At 36.7% G+C, this 14,444-nt stretch overlaps 2 protein-coding genes across 6 annotated transcripts; both read left to right on the top strand.

Moving 5' to 3' along the window:
* The first annotated feature begins 212 nt into the window (after positions 1-212).
* Positions 213-9,668, top strand: LOC110767851 (serine/threonine-protein kinase TIO-like). Of its 5 annotated transcripts, none has more exons than XM_021971514.2 (22): positions 216-526; positions 619-693; positions 780-872; positions 1,023-1,097; positions 1,216-1,308; positions 1,882-1,945; positions 2,053-2,137; positions 2,555-2,627; positions 2,710-2,778; positions 2,879-2,959; positions 3,155-3,257; positions 3,350-3,481; positions 3,767-3,905; positions 4,585-4,756; positions 5,056-5,154; positions 5,235-5,771; positions 5,973-7,133; positions 7,365-7,601; positions 8,160-8,303; positions 8,407-8,487; positions 8,728-8,916; positions 9,028-9,668. In XM_021971514.2, the coding sequence occupies exons 1-22, from the start codon at positions 437-439 to the stop codon at positions 9,271-9,273; spliced, it is 4,038 nt and encodes a 1,345-aa protein (XP_021827206.2). In that variant the 5' UTR covers positions 216-436; the 3' UTR covers positions 9,274-9,668. The 5 variants fall into 5 exon arrangements, with proteins under 5 accessions (XP_088106884.1, XP_021827206.2, XP_021827204.2 ...); XM_021971512.2 differs by having other exon boundaries at positions 3,338-3,481; XM_088250757.1 differs by lacking the exons at positions 216-526; positions 619-693; positions 780-872 and having other exon boundaries at positions 948-1,097; positions 3,338-3,481.
* Positions 9,669-10,533: 865 nt separating this feature from the next.
* Positions 10,534-11,647, top strand: LOC110767863 (CASP-like protein 1C1). Its single transcript, XM_021971528.2, has 3 exons — positions 10,534-10,758; positions 10,880-10,982; positions 11,111-11,647. Exons 1-3 carry the CDS (start codon positions 10,604-10,606, stop codon positions 11,342-11,344), a joined length of 492 nt encoding a protein of 163 aa, XP_021827220.2. The 5' UTR covers positions 10,534-10,603; the 3' UTR covers positions 11,345-11,647.
* Positions 11,648-14,444: the final 2,797 nt, after the last annotated feature.

The raw sequence follows: 14,444 nt of genomic DNA, 5'->3' as shown, positions 1-14,444 counted from the left end.
GCTATAAATTAGGAGCTGTTATTATGAAGAAAAAAAAATTGTAACATTCGTACACAAAACTTGAATGTGCATGTGGTATCGATTGTAAATTTGGGTTTTCGTTGGAAGTAAAAAAAAAGTTGAGTTTATGTCTAGAATATATTAACTTAATTTTATGAGGTTATGTCTATAAAAAATATAACATTAGTTCAGATGCTAAATTGGCTGAAAATTTAGTTTAGGTAAGTTCGATTAGGGTGAAATTAAAGTGGGCGGGAAAAAATCCAAAAAGCCCGACCTCTCTCTCAGTTCCACTCTCTCAGAAACCAATTTTTCAAAACTCTCTTCGCTCGCCCTCTCTCTCTAATCTCTGTTTCAGGTTCAGATTTTAGATTAAATGTTATGGTTGTTGAAACCTAGAGTTGCATCAATTTTTCACTGAACCTAGATTTAAAGGATGGGTGTCGAGGGCTACCATGTGATTGAGCTTGTAGGCGAAGGTTCATTTGGGAAGGTATACAAGGGAAGGCGCAAGTACACTGGGCAGGTAGGAAACCCTTTTGCACATCTAATTTTTCCTTCTCTATTTTTCTTCCTTTTCGTTTATGCGGCGGTTCATTGTTTTTATCACTGCTTCAGACGGTTGCAATGAAATTCATTATGAAACATGGGAAAACCGACAAAGATATTCACAATTTAAGACAAGAAATTGAGGTAATGGACTCATTTATCATCTCCGATTGATATTTCTCGGGGCGTTTTCAGTTGTCTGATGATATTCACTGTTCCTAAATGTGCAGATCCTAAGAAAGTTGAAGCATGAGAATATAATTGAAATGCTTGATTCCTTTGAAAGCCCACAAGAGTTTTGTGTTGTCACAGAATTTGCACAAGTACGGATCCCATTTTTCTTCACTATGACTGCATTAATTTATCTATGCTATCTTGTTATTTTGGAAACTCTAGCACGTGCACAGGGATATCTAGCCTGTCGTGGAATATGTTGAGACATATTAACTATCAACGAATTCCTTGATATGCAGGGTGAATTATTTGAAATTGTTGAGGATGATAAGTGCCTTCCTGAAGAACAAGTTCAAGCAATAGCAAAGCAGTTGGTAAAATCTTTATCAGGAATTTGGGTTCCATCTCAATTCTTTATCATATTTGACTGTTTAGTCTTTCCCATTGTGAATGACGAATATAGTAACCTTTCTTTGTTATTGAATTTTACAGGTGAGAGCATTGCATTATTTGCATTCCAACCGTATCATCCATCGTGACATGAAACCACAAAACATTCTCATTGGTGCTGGTTCTATTGTTAAGGTTAATTCTACTGATAATCTCAATATGTAATTTATGAACAATTGAAGCAAATTAATTGATTTTCTTAAGTAATCTTATTGTTGTTTCTGTTTTGTCCGCTCTTTATACTTTATACATGTGGTGTGCTGTTTAGAAGAGATAGCTAAGGTGGTTTAAAATAAACTTCATCTATGTTTAAAACATGTTTAATGGTTTGCCTGTTTAGAACTTTCAGTTTACCCACTTTATGAAAAATAGAGGTTTGCTTTTGCCTTATGATCATTAGTTCAATGTGGTTGATATTTGGAGTAACTTCTCAAAGTTGAGTACCCATGTCTTTCTCATGTCCATTGTATGAACTATGGAACTATGTAAATTACTTTCGTACTGGAAAATGACTACTGTACTGTTTTCTACATAGTTATTTATTATGTTATCATTTATATTACTATCTATTTATGTTGTTAAGTTCTCATGGTGAGATATCTAAGTAGTTCCTTGTGTTCCTGGTAGAGCTTATACAAGCATTCTTATGTAAGTGCATAAGTGCATATTTGGTATCAGATAACTTTTAAATTATCTTGTTTGTCACAGCTCTGTGATTTTGGGTTTGCACGTGCAATGTCCACAAATACTGTTGTTTTGCGATCCATTAAAGGTTAGCTTACAATTCTAGATTACCTTTTAGGAAACTCCCTGAAGATCCTGGAGGAATTATGGTACTTTGATTGCCCATTCAGTGAAGTTTTCATTAATGTTCATTAGGTACTCCTCTGTACATGGCACCTGAACTAGTACGGGAACAACCCTACAATCACACCGCAGATTTATGGTCTCTTGGAGTAATATTGTATGTTGCATCCCTACTTTTATCTTTCAAAGAACAATATTTCTTTGAGTTTCTATTCCACTGTTCTACTTCTGGTTTGTTAGATTTTGACTCTTGTTATAATATATTTCTGTACTTCAATAACTTAGTTCAAGAGGATTTCTAATTTAATCTATTCATTCACGTTATGTGCTTTCTTTCCTTATTTCATTTTTAGTCTGGCTGACGTGTAAGATTTCATAAAGGAACTCTTTGCAATTTTCAATATATCATAATCAAAATATAAATATAGTTTTGATTGCAAATTCCGCAGCCTATTTGGGTTTGCTCCTTTTTCTCCCCTATTTTCTTTCTTTTCTTTTATTTTGGTCACATATTTTTTCTTTTCTATTTCCCCATATGTGTTATATTTTTTTTTTGGGGTGTACTCAACAACAGATATGAATTATTTGTTGGCCAGCCTCCTTTCTATACAAATTCTGTATATGCACTCATCAGGCACATTGTTAAGGTACATGTAATCAAATTTTTGTATGAGTTTTGTTAGGTATGTCAGTTAAGGCATAATCTAATGCTACTTTGAAATGTTTCAGGATCCAGTTAAATACCCTGACAACATGAGTCCAAGTTTTAAAAGCTTTCTGAAGGGATTGCTCAATAAGGTTGTTGTAATTTGGAATACATGGCTTTTCAGTTGAAAATTTTCATTGTTTATCTCTGCCAACTTCCATTATTAACTGGTGTTTTTATTCTTGAGAGCAGGTACCTCAAAATCGATTGACTTGGCCAGCTCTTCTGGAACACCCATTTGTTAAAGAGACGTCTCATGAACTGGAGGCTAGGGTAGTGATATCTCAGTGCATCTACATTTTCCATGTTTGCTTTTATAAAGTTTAAAATAGTAAAAACCTTATATATTGTTTCACAGTGTTTTAATATAACATGACATCAAGACAATACCAGTTCTTTGTCTTGTATTTACAGAGACATCTGTCTGGATATCTAGTTCTAACTGTGCAATCATTAAACCTTTTCCAGGAAATGCGTTCTGCAACTGCTGCAGAAAGAGTATGTGTTGCTGCATGGAGGTGTGAAGGAAACACAGTTCAAACATCAGTTGGTTTGGCTGTTTCTTCTTCTGGTAGTTAACTTTTTTCCTTACTTCAAATGATTTCTTTTTCTTTTGTCTGTCATTAACTACTTACCATGTCATACGTAAAGTCAACTCTACAGCTTCTTCAGAGAACAACAGTGGAATAAGTTTTCAGAATGATGCTCAATCAGACATTTATGACTGCACAACAGTCAATTCTTCCCCAAATGAGTTCCCAGGATTTGCAAATCTTAAGGAAGTTAAACAGTCAGGTATATGAAGCTTCCATAACAAGGAAGATCTTCTGATTCTATTTTGAAAAGGAAGTGGATACCTTTTGATGGAGCTACAAAGTTGACATCCTGACCCTCTCTTGATTGTCTGTGTGTTTAAATATGTCAAGATTAAGAATTTGATTAAATTAATTTTGTATATCATGCTTGAGGCCCTGGATCTGTGTTCATTAATGGAAAAGCATAAGCATTGCAGTTATTACTTCATAAGTTTATACATGATGTTGCTATTATGAGGTGAGCTTAAGTAATGTTTTGCTTCAGGTTGCCAAATTTTGGACAGATTGGAAAATAACTCTGGTACAGTCAAAGGTGCACAAGTAATTGGTCAAGACAATGAAGCATTAGCACAGGTTTTGCTACCACTAAAAAGATGTTCCCAAGGATCCCTAGATTCTTCCTGGTAAAGCTGAATTGCACTCTTCGACTAAATACAATGTAAAATTTTGTTTCTTATTCTCCTGTCAAGTTATGTTTGGAACCATGCTCTACACACTCAGTATGGAATGCTTTGACTGCTTCTGTAAATGATGATAGCTTAAGCTCTTTTATTTGTTTTAAATGGTCCATAACATGTTTTATTCTTATTTTTAAATTAACAGATCTCCTAGTAGCTAGTCAAATGATGGCGAGAAAACAGTGTAAAGTTATTCTTATGTGTACTGTTACCACCAAGAACTACGGCAAATTAGTGTATATATAGGCATATCAATTCTACATAGTACTGCTCCAGTAGGGACTGTTTTTTTTTATAGAAGTGAAACAATTGTATTAAAACGAAGAACAAAACACAGAGAGTGGGATAAAGCATCCACAGCCAAACAAGACAAGAAAAAAACAGGAACAAAAAAACAAAAAACTAAACCGAAACAGAGAGAGGAAGCAGCACAGAAGCGAGAAGCACACTCTCGCTTCACAGCTGCTACCAAGTTCAACATAATTATAGAATATTAGGACTGTTATATACAGCTCTTGGAATTTTTTTTGGTCAATGCTGGTTCTTTATTTTTTGGACAATGGTATGACCAGATACCTACCAAACTTTTTTCTGAAAGACTTGATTGTTTGTCATATTTATACAGGGATCAAGATATTCTTAATTCTAACCAGTCTTTGAGAATCCTTTCAAATTTAGTTGCAGCTGGTGCCATCCATTCCAGTGCGCTGCTTGATGAAATTATACATGTACTTCTTGTTTACACTGGCATCATTGTGAGCATGAAAACTTCTGAAGTAAATGAGTTAAAAGCGAAGGTATTAGAAATTTCTTACTTCTAATCTTTGTCCACACATCCCAATGGCCTTATGCTTGAAATTGGTTTTTCCATTGGCTGTCAATAAATTACTGTGCTTTTTGCAGACTTCGAATTGTACCTTTCTCAGGCTTCTCTGTTATATTCCTTGCATCTGCACACTGCACCTCTCAATATCCATTAACATTTCGAAAAAAAAAAGGATTCTAGGCTATTATGTCCTCCATCCCCTGCCATGTCTACTTTAACTTCTGAAATGTGTTTTCTATATCTTTTGAAACTTTTAATTTACTTTTGCAGAGCTTCTCAATAATTAAACTTTTGGTAGACAGTGCCGGAAGTGGCACTGGAGACTCATATTTCAGGCACTGGGTTGCTTTAACTGATATTTTTTCGCAGGTATGGTTCTTTTTAATATGGTGCATATTGCTTTATGGATACAATTCGAAGGTCCTGTTCTCATCTTGTTGAATGTGTAGGTTGTTGGTTGCAGTGAAGATGCATCTGGAAGAGTTCTGTATGCGTCAATTGCTTGCATTACTGTAGTGTTAACAAGAGTCACTCAGGGCCTTAAAGCATGTTCTTCAACTTCAGCTCCTGAGGCGGTTTCTGATCTTAATGGAACATTGAAACGTATTTTGGATCACGCTAAAACATCTGGTCTAGTGGATCAACTTTGTCTCTGCTTAGTTACTGCAGGGTCAAGTCTTATTTCAGGTTCTTCAAATATGCTGCGTGCAGCTTGTGAAGCATGTAGGGCTATTTGGTTGCTGATAGATGCATCTGAAAATATTTCTACAAAAATAAATGCCTATTCATTTCCCCTAAGCACTTTGCGCAGTCCTTCACTCCAATTTGACATTAGGGATCAAGATCAAAGTTCATTAATTGGGACAGAATCCGCAAAACTTGTTGCTGCAGTGACTAGAGCATTCCTTGGATCAGAAGCAGTACAGGTTGCTATCCATTATTGCCTTCATCAACGACTTGAGGCTTCACTGTATGCTAGCATTCAGGTGTTTCTCTCATCCTAACCATGTTAAGAAAATTTCTTTGCCCATGTCAACAGCCATTTATGTGTAGTCTTTCAAAATTGTAAATAATGAGATGTCAATTATCTTGGAAAATTTTACCATCAGTTTTCAATTACCATTTGTGTCTGCATCTAGCTTTCATAATTTGACATAAAGGACTGCAATTTTTCTTCCATGTTTCAGCTGTTGTTGAGGTGCTGCTTGCATAATGGAACTGTTCCCGGTATGCTCTGTGGTGTGCCTAGTTCCCTACCTGTCACTACTGTTGTCAGTGGTGGGGGTGATGGAACCATTATTTCAGAGATATTCTCTTTGTTGTCTTTCTGCATTTCATCTCAAAATAAAGATCCACAAGCAATGGAGACAACCAACTTCAAGTGCAAATTAACCAATCCCACTACCTTCGTTCTGCATTCATGCCTCATCCTTGCAACAATTGCACAATGTTTGAAGGTATCTGGTAGAAATTCTGCATTATTTATGTTGACAACCTCCCCAAAGAAGCAGCTTTCTCGACTTTCTGTCCTTGCTCATCATTTTTCTTCTGATGAGACCACAAACACTTCCTTTCAAACTCATACTGCATCAGCCATGCTGGCACTGGCTTCCATATTGTCGCTTGAATCTGGAGCTTCTGTTAGCTCATCTGTCTCCAATGTAGCAGTGCCTTTGATTCCTCGAAGTACCACACTATGTGAATACCTCAAATTTTCATCAGGCAATGGAATTGAATTGGGTCCTAATGACACCAATGGTGCTCTCTCATACTGGCATGGTCTTCGGGATGGATGTGTTGGCTTGCTGGAGTCCAGACTGAGGTGGGGAGGACCCTTATCCATAAAACAGCTGTGTGCAAGCAATATCCCTCTGCTTCTAGTCAGTTTGTTAGCCAAAAACCAACAAAATGTGTCTCCACAAGAAGTTGACAGCATAAATGATCAAGTTGGGCTTTCCCCTATAGGAGTTGTGTGGACAATATCGTCAATATGTCACTGCCTCTCAGGTGGAGCCTTAACTTTTCGTCAGGTTCTGCTCAGAAGTGATCACATCAAGAACATCTCTGACTTGATATCTGATATGCATCTCAAGCTTGTAAAGTCCTGGGTTGGGCCTGGTGGAGGGAAGGATGGTGTGAGAGATATAATAAATACAGTAATTGATCTCTTGGCATTTCCTTTTGTGGCCGTACAGAATGCTCCAGGATTTCCACCAGCCACTGCTTCAGTGAACAGCGGGGCCCTTCTCAACATGGGTTCACGAGGTGCGAGAGTTGGCATGGAAGACAAAGACATGGTGAAAGTAATTGAGGAAGACCTGGGAAAGTATATTAGAAACCTTTTGGAGGTTAGGTCTTCTTTCGTTTGTTTTCCTCTTTGTGGGCCTAGGGGCTGGGTTTGTTTAGATTCTTTTTCCAGGATGGTGTCGTGAGATACTTGACATTATCATTTGGAGGATACACAGCTATAGCTCATTATTTTATTAGATATGCAGATTGAGTTAATATGCTGAATCTTGATACCGTCATGTACTCAGGTGCTGATATGTTTCTCATTCAATTGCTTCTGAAGTTTTCAGGTAAGAGTGCCAGGCATCATTCTTCGATGTTTAGAGCATCTGGAGCTAAAGGATATAGGAAGGCCTGTGGCCTTGCTTGCTAAAATGATTGGTCACCAACCATTGGCACTTCACCTTGTGCGTAAAGAAGGCTTGTTGGAGCCTACTAGAATGAGAAGATTGCTTGATTGTTCAAGCCCAAGAGAGGTGGTGCTGGATGTTCTGATGATTGTTTCTGATTTGGCTCGCAAGGACGAGGTCAGATTTGGTTTTGATTGAATAATCGTTGCTGCATTTAACATCCTGGGTCAACATATGTTCTCCTTTCCTTTTTACTATAAAGTGTCCGAGCTATGGAAGGAACATCGTATTGTTTAGGGGAATCCTTGTCTTCTAGGTAATACCAAACAATATTGACGTCAGATCTTGTTGGATCCTTGTCTTCCAGATATTTCCACTTAATTCCTCAAATATTTAAGCACAATAGTCAGATTTCAGTGGTCTTTTTTTCTCGTCTATGTGGTGTTGCATCCTCCGTAATTTAATTTTTTTTTTTATTAATACAATTTTAATTTCTATCAAATTTTACGACATATTTCGGGGACCTGTATTGTGATTAGACATCTCCAAACCCAATTTCATATACTTTTTGTGAATGGTTATCTAATATTGGGGAGTAAGAAACCTAAGAGAGGACGCACTTGATTTTGTTTTGTCCCGCATTTGACAGCCTGATAAACAAACCATTAAATGGAAGAAGAGTAATGCATAAAACAGTTTTTGTTTTCTTCTTACTTCTTACTTTTTGGTGTTTAGGGATTCTATGGATGTATTAATGGAGCTTCTGTACTGGAGTTCTTCAAGGAATTTCTTACCCATGAAGATTCCAATGTGCGGTCAAAGGCTTGCAGTGCTCTGGGGAATATGTGCCGGCACAGCTCCTACTTTTACAGTGCCCTAGTAAGTAGTGAACAACATATTGTTTTAAGGTTCTGTCAATCTGTACGTATGAAGGAGGTTGGATTGCTATTTTGGTATCTTACAACAGAATATGATGATATAGGCAAGGCATCAAATTATTGGCCTCCTTATTGATCGATGCTCTGATCCAGACAAACGGACACGAAAATTTGCTTGCTTTGCTGTAAGTTCTCTTGCCATGCAATATTGCTTTCAGCTGTCTGTTGCAAGCCTATTCTTTTTCACCATGCTATTAAGAAAATATGTCAACCTTAATTGTTTAACTCGGTTTCTTCCACAATAAGAAAAATTATGTAACTTTGGTTTTTGGGCTGAAAACTTATGTAGAGTCAGTCCCAAAGAAATAGAAAGAAACATATGCGGCCTTGCAGATATGCAGCTACTTATCTCTCTCTCTGTGCAGATTGGGAATGCTGCCTACCATAGTGACATGTTATATGATGAGCTACGAAGATCCATACCCCATCTTGCCAAATTTCTGGTTTCAACCGAAGAAGACAAGACTAAAGCAAATGCTGCAGCTGCACTAAGCAATCTTGTCCGCAACTCCGACAAACTTTGTGAAGATATTATATCTAAAGGAGCCATGCAGGTTTGTGGTCTTGATGCCTTTCTGTTTAGATAATTTAAGTATCCATGATTTTGGAAATTGAATCACTTTGCAAATGGAAATTCACTTGTGAGGTGTTTATATTCGTTGCAGTCTTTACTGAAGTTGGTGGCGGACTGTTCAGTGGTAGCACTGAACCCAGGTGGGAAAGATTCAGTAAATGAGTCACCTCTAAAAATAGCTCTCCTTTCATTGGCAAAGATGTGTTCGCATCCGCCCTGCAGACAAGTCCTCCGTTCATCAGAGTTATTCTCAGTGATTGGACGGCTTCAGCAATCTCCAGAATCAAGAATTGCCAATTATGCCACTGACATTATCTCCAAAGTTGCTGATTCCTGATCCTGAAGCACCAAAGCAAAGTTATTAGTTACTCCCATAAGCTTCGTTACCATTAATCAGCTGTGGCCATCGCAGGCAAGAAAGTTTGCAGATTATGGGTTATGATGCTAAATTACCAACACCTGTCATCATCATTATCATTCAAGAATATTGAAGTGGACTCTGTTTAAATGTCTATGGCACTGTTCATATTGAACCCCTTGACTTGAGGGCTAGGAGCTGGAACAAACATTAAAATATAGGAAAATGCTTTTGATTGTGAGCAACTCTCATGTAACGACCGTTACAAGTAAGTTTTTTTTCGTATTTCTGAGAGCCACTGAGTGAGTCAGTAACTCAGCTTTGATTCAAATCCACTTATCCACAACTCTTTCAAGTGGTCCCCAATCTTTCAACTTCTCCTCTCATGTGATCTCTTCGAATTTTCTCCTCCCTGCTCCCATCTTGTTCATAGTTTATGGGTTCTATTGTTCTATTGTTCATTCATACCACTCTTTCGGACATGGCTTTCTTTTCTACATCAAACTTACAGGAATCAATGACTTAGCCAAACAAGTGGGGTGGGACGAGTTAAAATATTAGCTTCGTAAATCGAAAAATTATATTGAGGGGCATACGGTCAAAATTTGGATGAATTTGTAAAAAATTAAAGTGTCCTCAAATTACTTTGAATTGAAAACTATAATGCTAAAATTGAAACTATGAAGACCAAAATGATAAAATCGACAAATTACATGGACCAGTAGTAAACTTTTTTGCCTTGAATTTTTGTATTAATATTTACATAGATGGACCTAGCTAGAAACTTTTTCTTTTCTTTTTTTTTTTCTGTTCTTTTTGTATTAGACACTTTAGTTTTGAGTTTCAAATATATGTTAAGGTCTGTATGGTTGAACTCCTAAATCTGCCCAACTTTACAAACACAACTCTTTTTCAGATTACCCACATCAAGATAGATTAACCTACATGAGGAAAAGAACTTGTATATTACGGGATACCCAACTAATTACATGAACTAATTACGTTTCACCATGGGATATATAAGTTGTTCTCCTATAATAGCCAACAAATTATCACCATTGGCTTACACTTTGAAAAGTCTAATCTTACAGCAGAAGTAGATGAACTTCTACTGGACTGTGGTGGTGACAGTTGAGAATTTCAACTAACAAAAGACAAAGAAGTAAGAATCCGTACACCCCCGTCATTTTCCTTCCTAACACTCTACCCCACGTAGGCTTCCATACAAAGCAGCATCAACCTCTTTGCAAATTACAAAGCCAAGCTATAGCTATTTCCTTGTGCACCCAAAAATCTCATTGTAGAATCCATGGCCAATACAAAGAGACTCTGCACCCTTTTGTTGAGGCTCATGGCTGTGGCTGCTACCCTTTCGGCCGCCATTGTCATGGTTACAAGCCATGAGAGATCCAACATCCTTGGATTATCTTTTGAAGCAAAGTATAACCATACACCAGCCTTCAGGTATAAGTTATTCCCAATTATCTCTTCTTCTTTTTCTTTTCTGGGATTATAGACTTGCATAATTGCACATTTTCTTCAGATATGTATCTATGCTTGTTGCTGATAGCTTTCCCTTTTATAGGTACTTTGTAATTGCAAATGCTATCGTAACCGCATACGGGTTTCTGGTCCTTTTTCTTCCTTCTAAGAGTCAGCTATGGAGACTAGTCGTGGCCTTGGATTTGGTAAATATGATCTTATATATAACATTTCTTTAGAAATGTTTCTGTTTTGATTTATATGATCTTTTTGGTTAAAGGAGTCGGCAAAGGACTTATAAACTAAGCTGCAGTTAATTTGTTTGAATCATCAGGTGCTCACCATGTTACTCACCTCAGGCATTTCAGCAGCTTTGGCTATTGGCAGTGTGGGCAGGCATGGAAATTCATATGCAGGCTGGCTGCCCATTTGTGGCCAAGTCCCCAAATACTGTGACCAAGTAAAGGGAGCTCTGATTGCAAGCTTTGTTGGCCTTATAATATATGTTGTGCTGCTTCTTTATGCCATCCACAATGCCCTAGATCCTCTCTTCTTGCATAAAACTTAGGTTCTGATCAAGGGGTCAAGATCTCACTCAATTGTATCCCCTTTCTCAATGAGTTATAGAAGACAGAGAGACAGCAAAATAAGTTATAGCCTGTACCATTTCTAATTGATCATCATGTGCACACATCAGGATTGAAATACACATTTTTCATGTGGAACATGTTTTGACTATTGGGCTATAAGTTAACTCATTTACTCATATATTAATCTAGACAGAACATTATCATAATTTCCCTTTGGATTAACTCCATTGTACTTTCCGCATTAAAAAAACTCCATTGTATCTTCCTGAACCTTTCAAAATTAAAAGTTTTTAGCAAATTGCAGTTGTGGGTTAGGCCAGTTCGTCAGGATGGTGTGTTTGCCCCCTTTGTATCCAAGTCTGAATCCCCCTCCCATAAATTAAAGTAATTTAAAACATCTCTTTAAAAAGCGAAGAAGTTTTTAGCAAATAATTCGCTATATTAAATTGAGTAGAGAGAATATAGTTGCACTTTTACAACTTTAGCTCTATGACCTTAGTCATATTGGGTGTACCTAATCTTTAGGTTTTTCTAAAAGTAACCTTAGAGAGAGGAATAGGGGCACACAAAAATCAAAAAACCCGGGAAGGAACATACATGGGTTGACAAATGCCAAAACCAAGCGAAAATAAAAGCAAGTTACATAAGACTAACGGTAAGAGATGGCAAAGCATTTGCCTTGCCTCACCAACTTATTAAAAGGAGAAACCACATCTAGAACACAGTCCTTATCAAAGCATTTGCCTCACCAACTATCAAAGTTTTTTCACAATAAAGGTTGGAAAAACTATCTACCAATTGCCAAATTTTATTGAAAGAAGCTCGAGTTCGAATTCTCCCATTTGATACAATTAATTAAAATATGTTTGAAGTTTTTTTTCTCTTTTTTTGGTCAACATATGTTTGAAGTTGTTGGAAACAACGTAATGACGTGAAATTCACCGTCTTGGAATCAAGATGCAATGTTCTAAAGTTAGTAATTTCACTTTTTCTCTGTGCTTGAAAGAGCCCACAAGGCTCATGCCCAATCTTTTGATAATTAAATATTATTTACCTACTAAGCCCAAACTAAAAGTAAAGCCCAAATTAATAAGTGAGACACAAAAAGTTACGTAATGCTTGAACCCTAAATATTTTTTAAATTAAAATTGTTGATTTTGAATGGCTATTACCATGTCGTCATCCATAGCAATATTGTCATCCTTGATAGCTTCAATGTCTAACCTCAAACTAAAAATGTTGGGCAAGGCCGGTCCTGAGAATTTGAGGGCCCTATGCGAACTGAGCCCCTTACATCATCTAATACAAAACTCAAAAACCACAATTTACCATGAATTAATTTATGCCATAAACCAATAAAAGTAATCAACACTATTTTTCATGGAGACATCAAACAAGGCCTTCACTAACAAACTATGGAATGCTGGAAAGTTTGTATTGTCGGTCAACATGACGCATTAGCTTGGGAAAATATACTTGATATAACTATGACATATGTATCCATTTGTGAATGTCTGTGCCTGCTTGTGTTTTATAGAACAAAAGAGAAGAAAAGCAAATGCTTGAAATACTGCAGAGACTTACATTATATAGATGTTTATTTCTTTATTCTTGCATTAGCTAAAAGCTTTCATTATCTTATGGTAGCTTTAAAACAATTTCCATGAAACTGCTGCCGGCTGAGGAAGATATAAATACATAATGTCTCTCTAGTCCTCAGAAGTGCATTTGGATCTCTTGTATCTTTTTCATGTAGACAATTAAATCACTAAAGTTGGCTTCTCTGCATTAAAAAGAGGGGGAGAGTGGATCACAAGACAAATTTGGGGTTTGTTATGTTTTTATTCGTGTGGACTTAATTCTCTTTTAGCTGTTTTTGCGAAGATGGTTAGCTCTTAAATGTGTGTACGGTTCCATTTTAGGTGGACTGCTTGCTTGTTCACCTCCGATGTACTGTCATCCATGCTAATTGTTGGTGCAGAAAATAAAATAAGAGAACAATATTATCCGAAAAATACAATATGTAGCTATGAAAGAATCTTGGGAAGAGTCGTGGACTAAGTTGCATTCTTTAAGACATTTCGCGGCTCTACCCCATTTATGCAAGTAGTTCAGAAAAGGCCACTATGTCCGCAGGATAAAACAACCCCATAATCTCCTTTGTCTAGATTCTTCCTTGTACTGAGTAAGGACCCAAATATGAACACATTTTTGACTATGTTGCTCATAATCTCAGTACATGAAGTGAAAGAAAAAGAGGATGTGAATCAAAATGAAAATTGGAAGAAAGGATCCTTTGTAAAATTCTCAACATTCATCATGCTATATAGCTATATATATAGTGTGTAAAAAAAGAAAAGAAAAAAAAGAAGCGTTGTGGGGTAATAATAGGAAACTAGCCATTGAGAAAGATCAGCCCAAATTAAATTCCTGCTATTAAAGATATTTTAACTCTCATTTTTAAAGATAATTTAATGTCATTATTTAGAATTTTATTTTTAAAATAAAAATACCAAATTTCAACAATCCCCGCTTGTTTATTTTAGAAATAAGTTCATTGAGCAACATATCAAGGAATCTGCATAAGAAGGTGTCTTTCAACTTGAACCTTTACTTAGTGACAAAGCTCCAGAATATACAAGTGTAACATATAGTTTTGAACTCTTTCTCTGACAGCACCACACAAGCACAACCCTGTTAAGGTGAAGTTCAAAAGCCAACACGTTACGACCATGTGCTTATATCTCGATATAGTGAATCCTCTAGAAAATTTCCTCCAAATTTTCATAGAAAGCGGCCTCACTTCCACATTCACATAGGTGAGACTGTCAATGATATTCCTGTAGCTAGATATCCCACTCAATATAGAGACTCATTAAGAGTTATAAATAACTCAATCTTAAATCGCTTCAAGATTTCATGCTTCTAAGGATGGATTTGGAACAATACTAGCATGACTCCACTCATATCACTAAATGACTTGTTATTACCCATTGAACCAATTTCTTGGAATTTCTAGTCTATAGGTTGGGTTACCATCACAAGTGACTCAACTTTCCAGGGGTTTTAGTTCCATTC

Source organism: Prunus avium, chromosome 3 (assembly GCF_965620075.1).
Source record: "Prunus avium chromosome 3, drPruAviu1.hap1.1, whole genome shotgun sequence".
NCBI classification, from domain to species: domain Eukaryota; kingdom Viridiplantae; phylum Streptophyta; class Magnoliopsida; order Rosales; family Rosaceae; genus Prunus; species Prunus avium.
The sequence above is the reverse complement of the archived record's forward strand: the minus strand, read 5'-3'. Positions and strand labels throughout refer to the sequence as shown.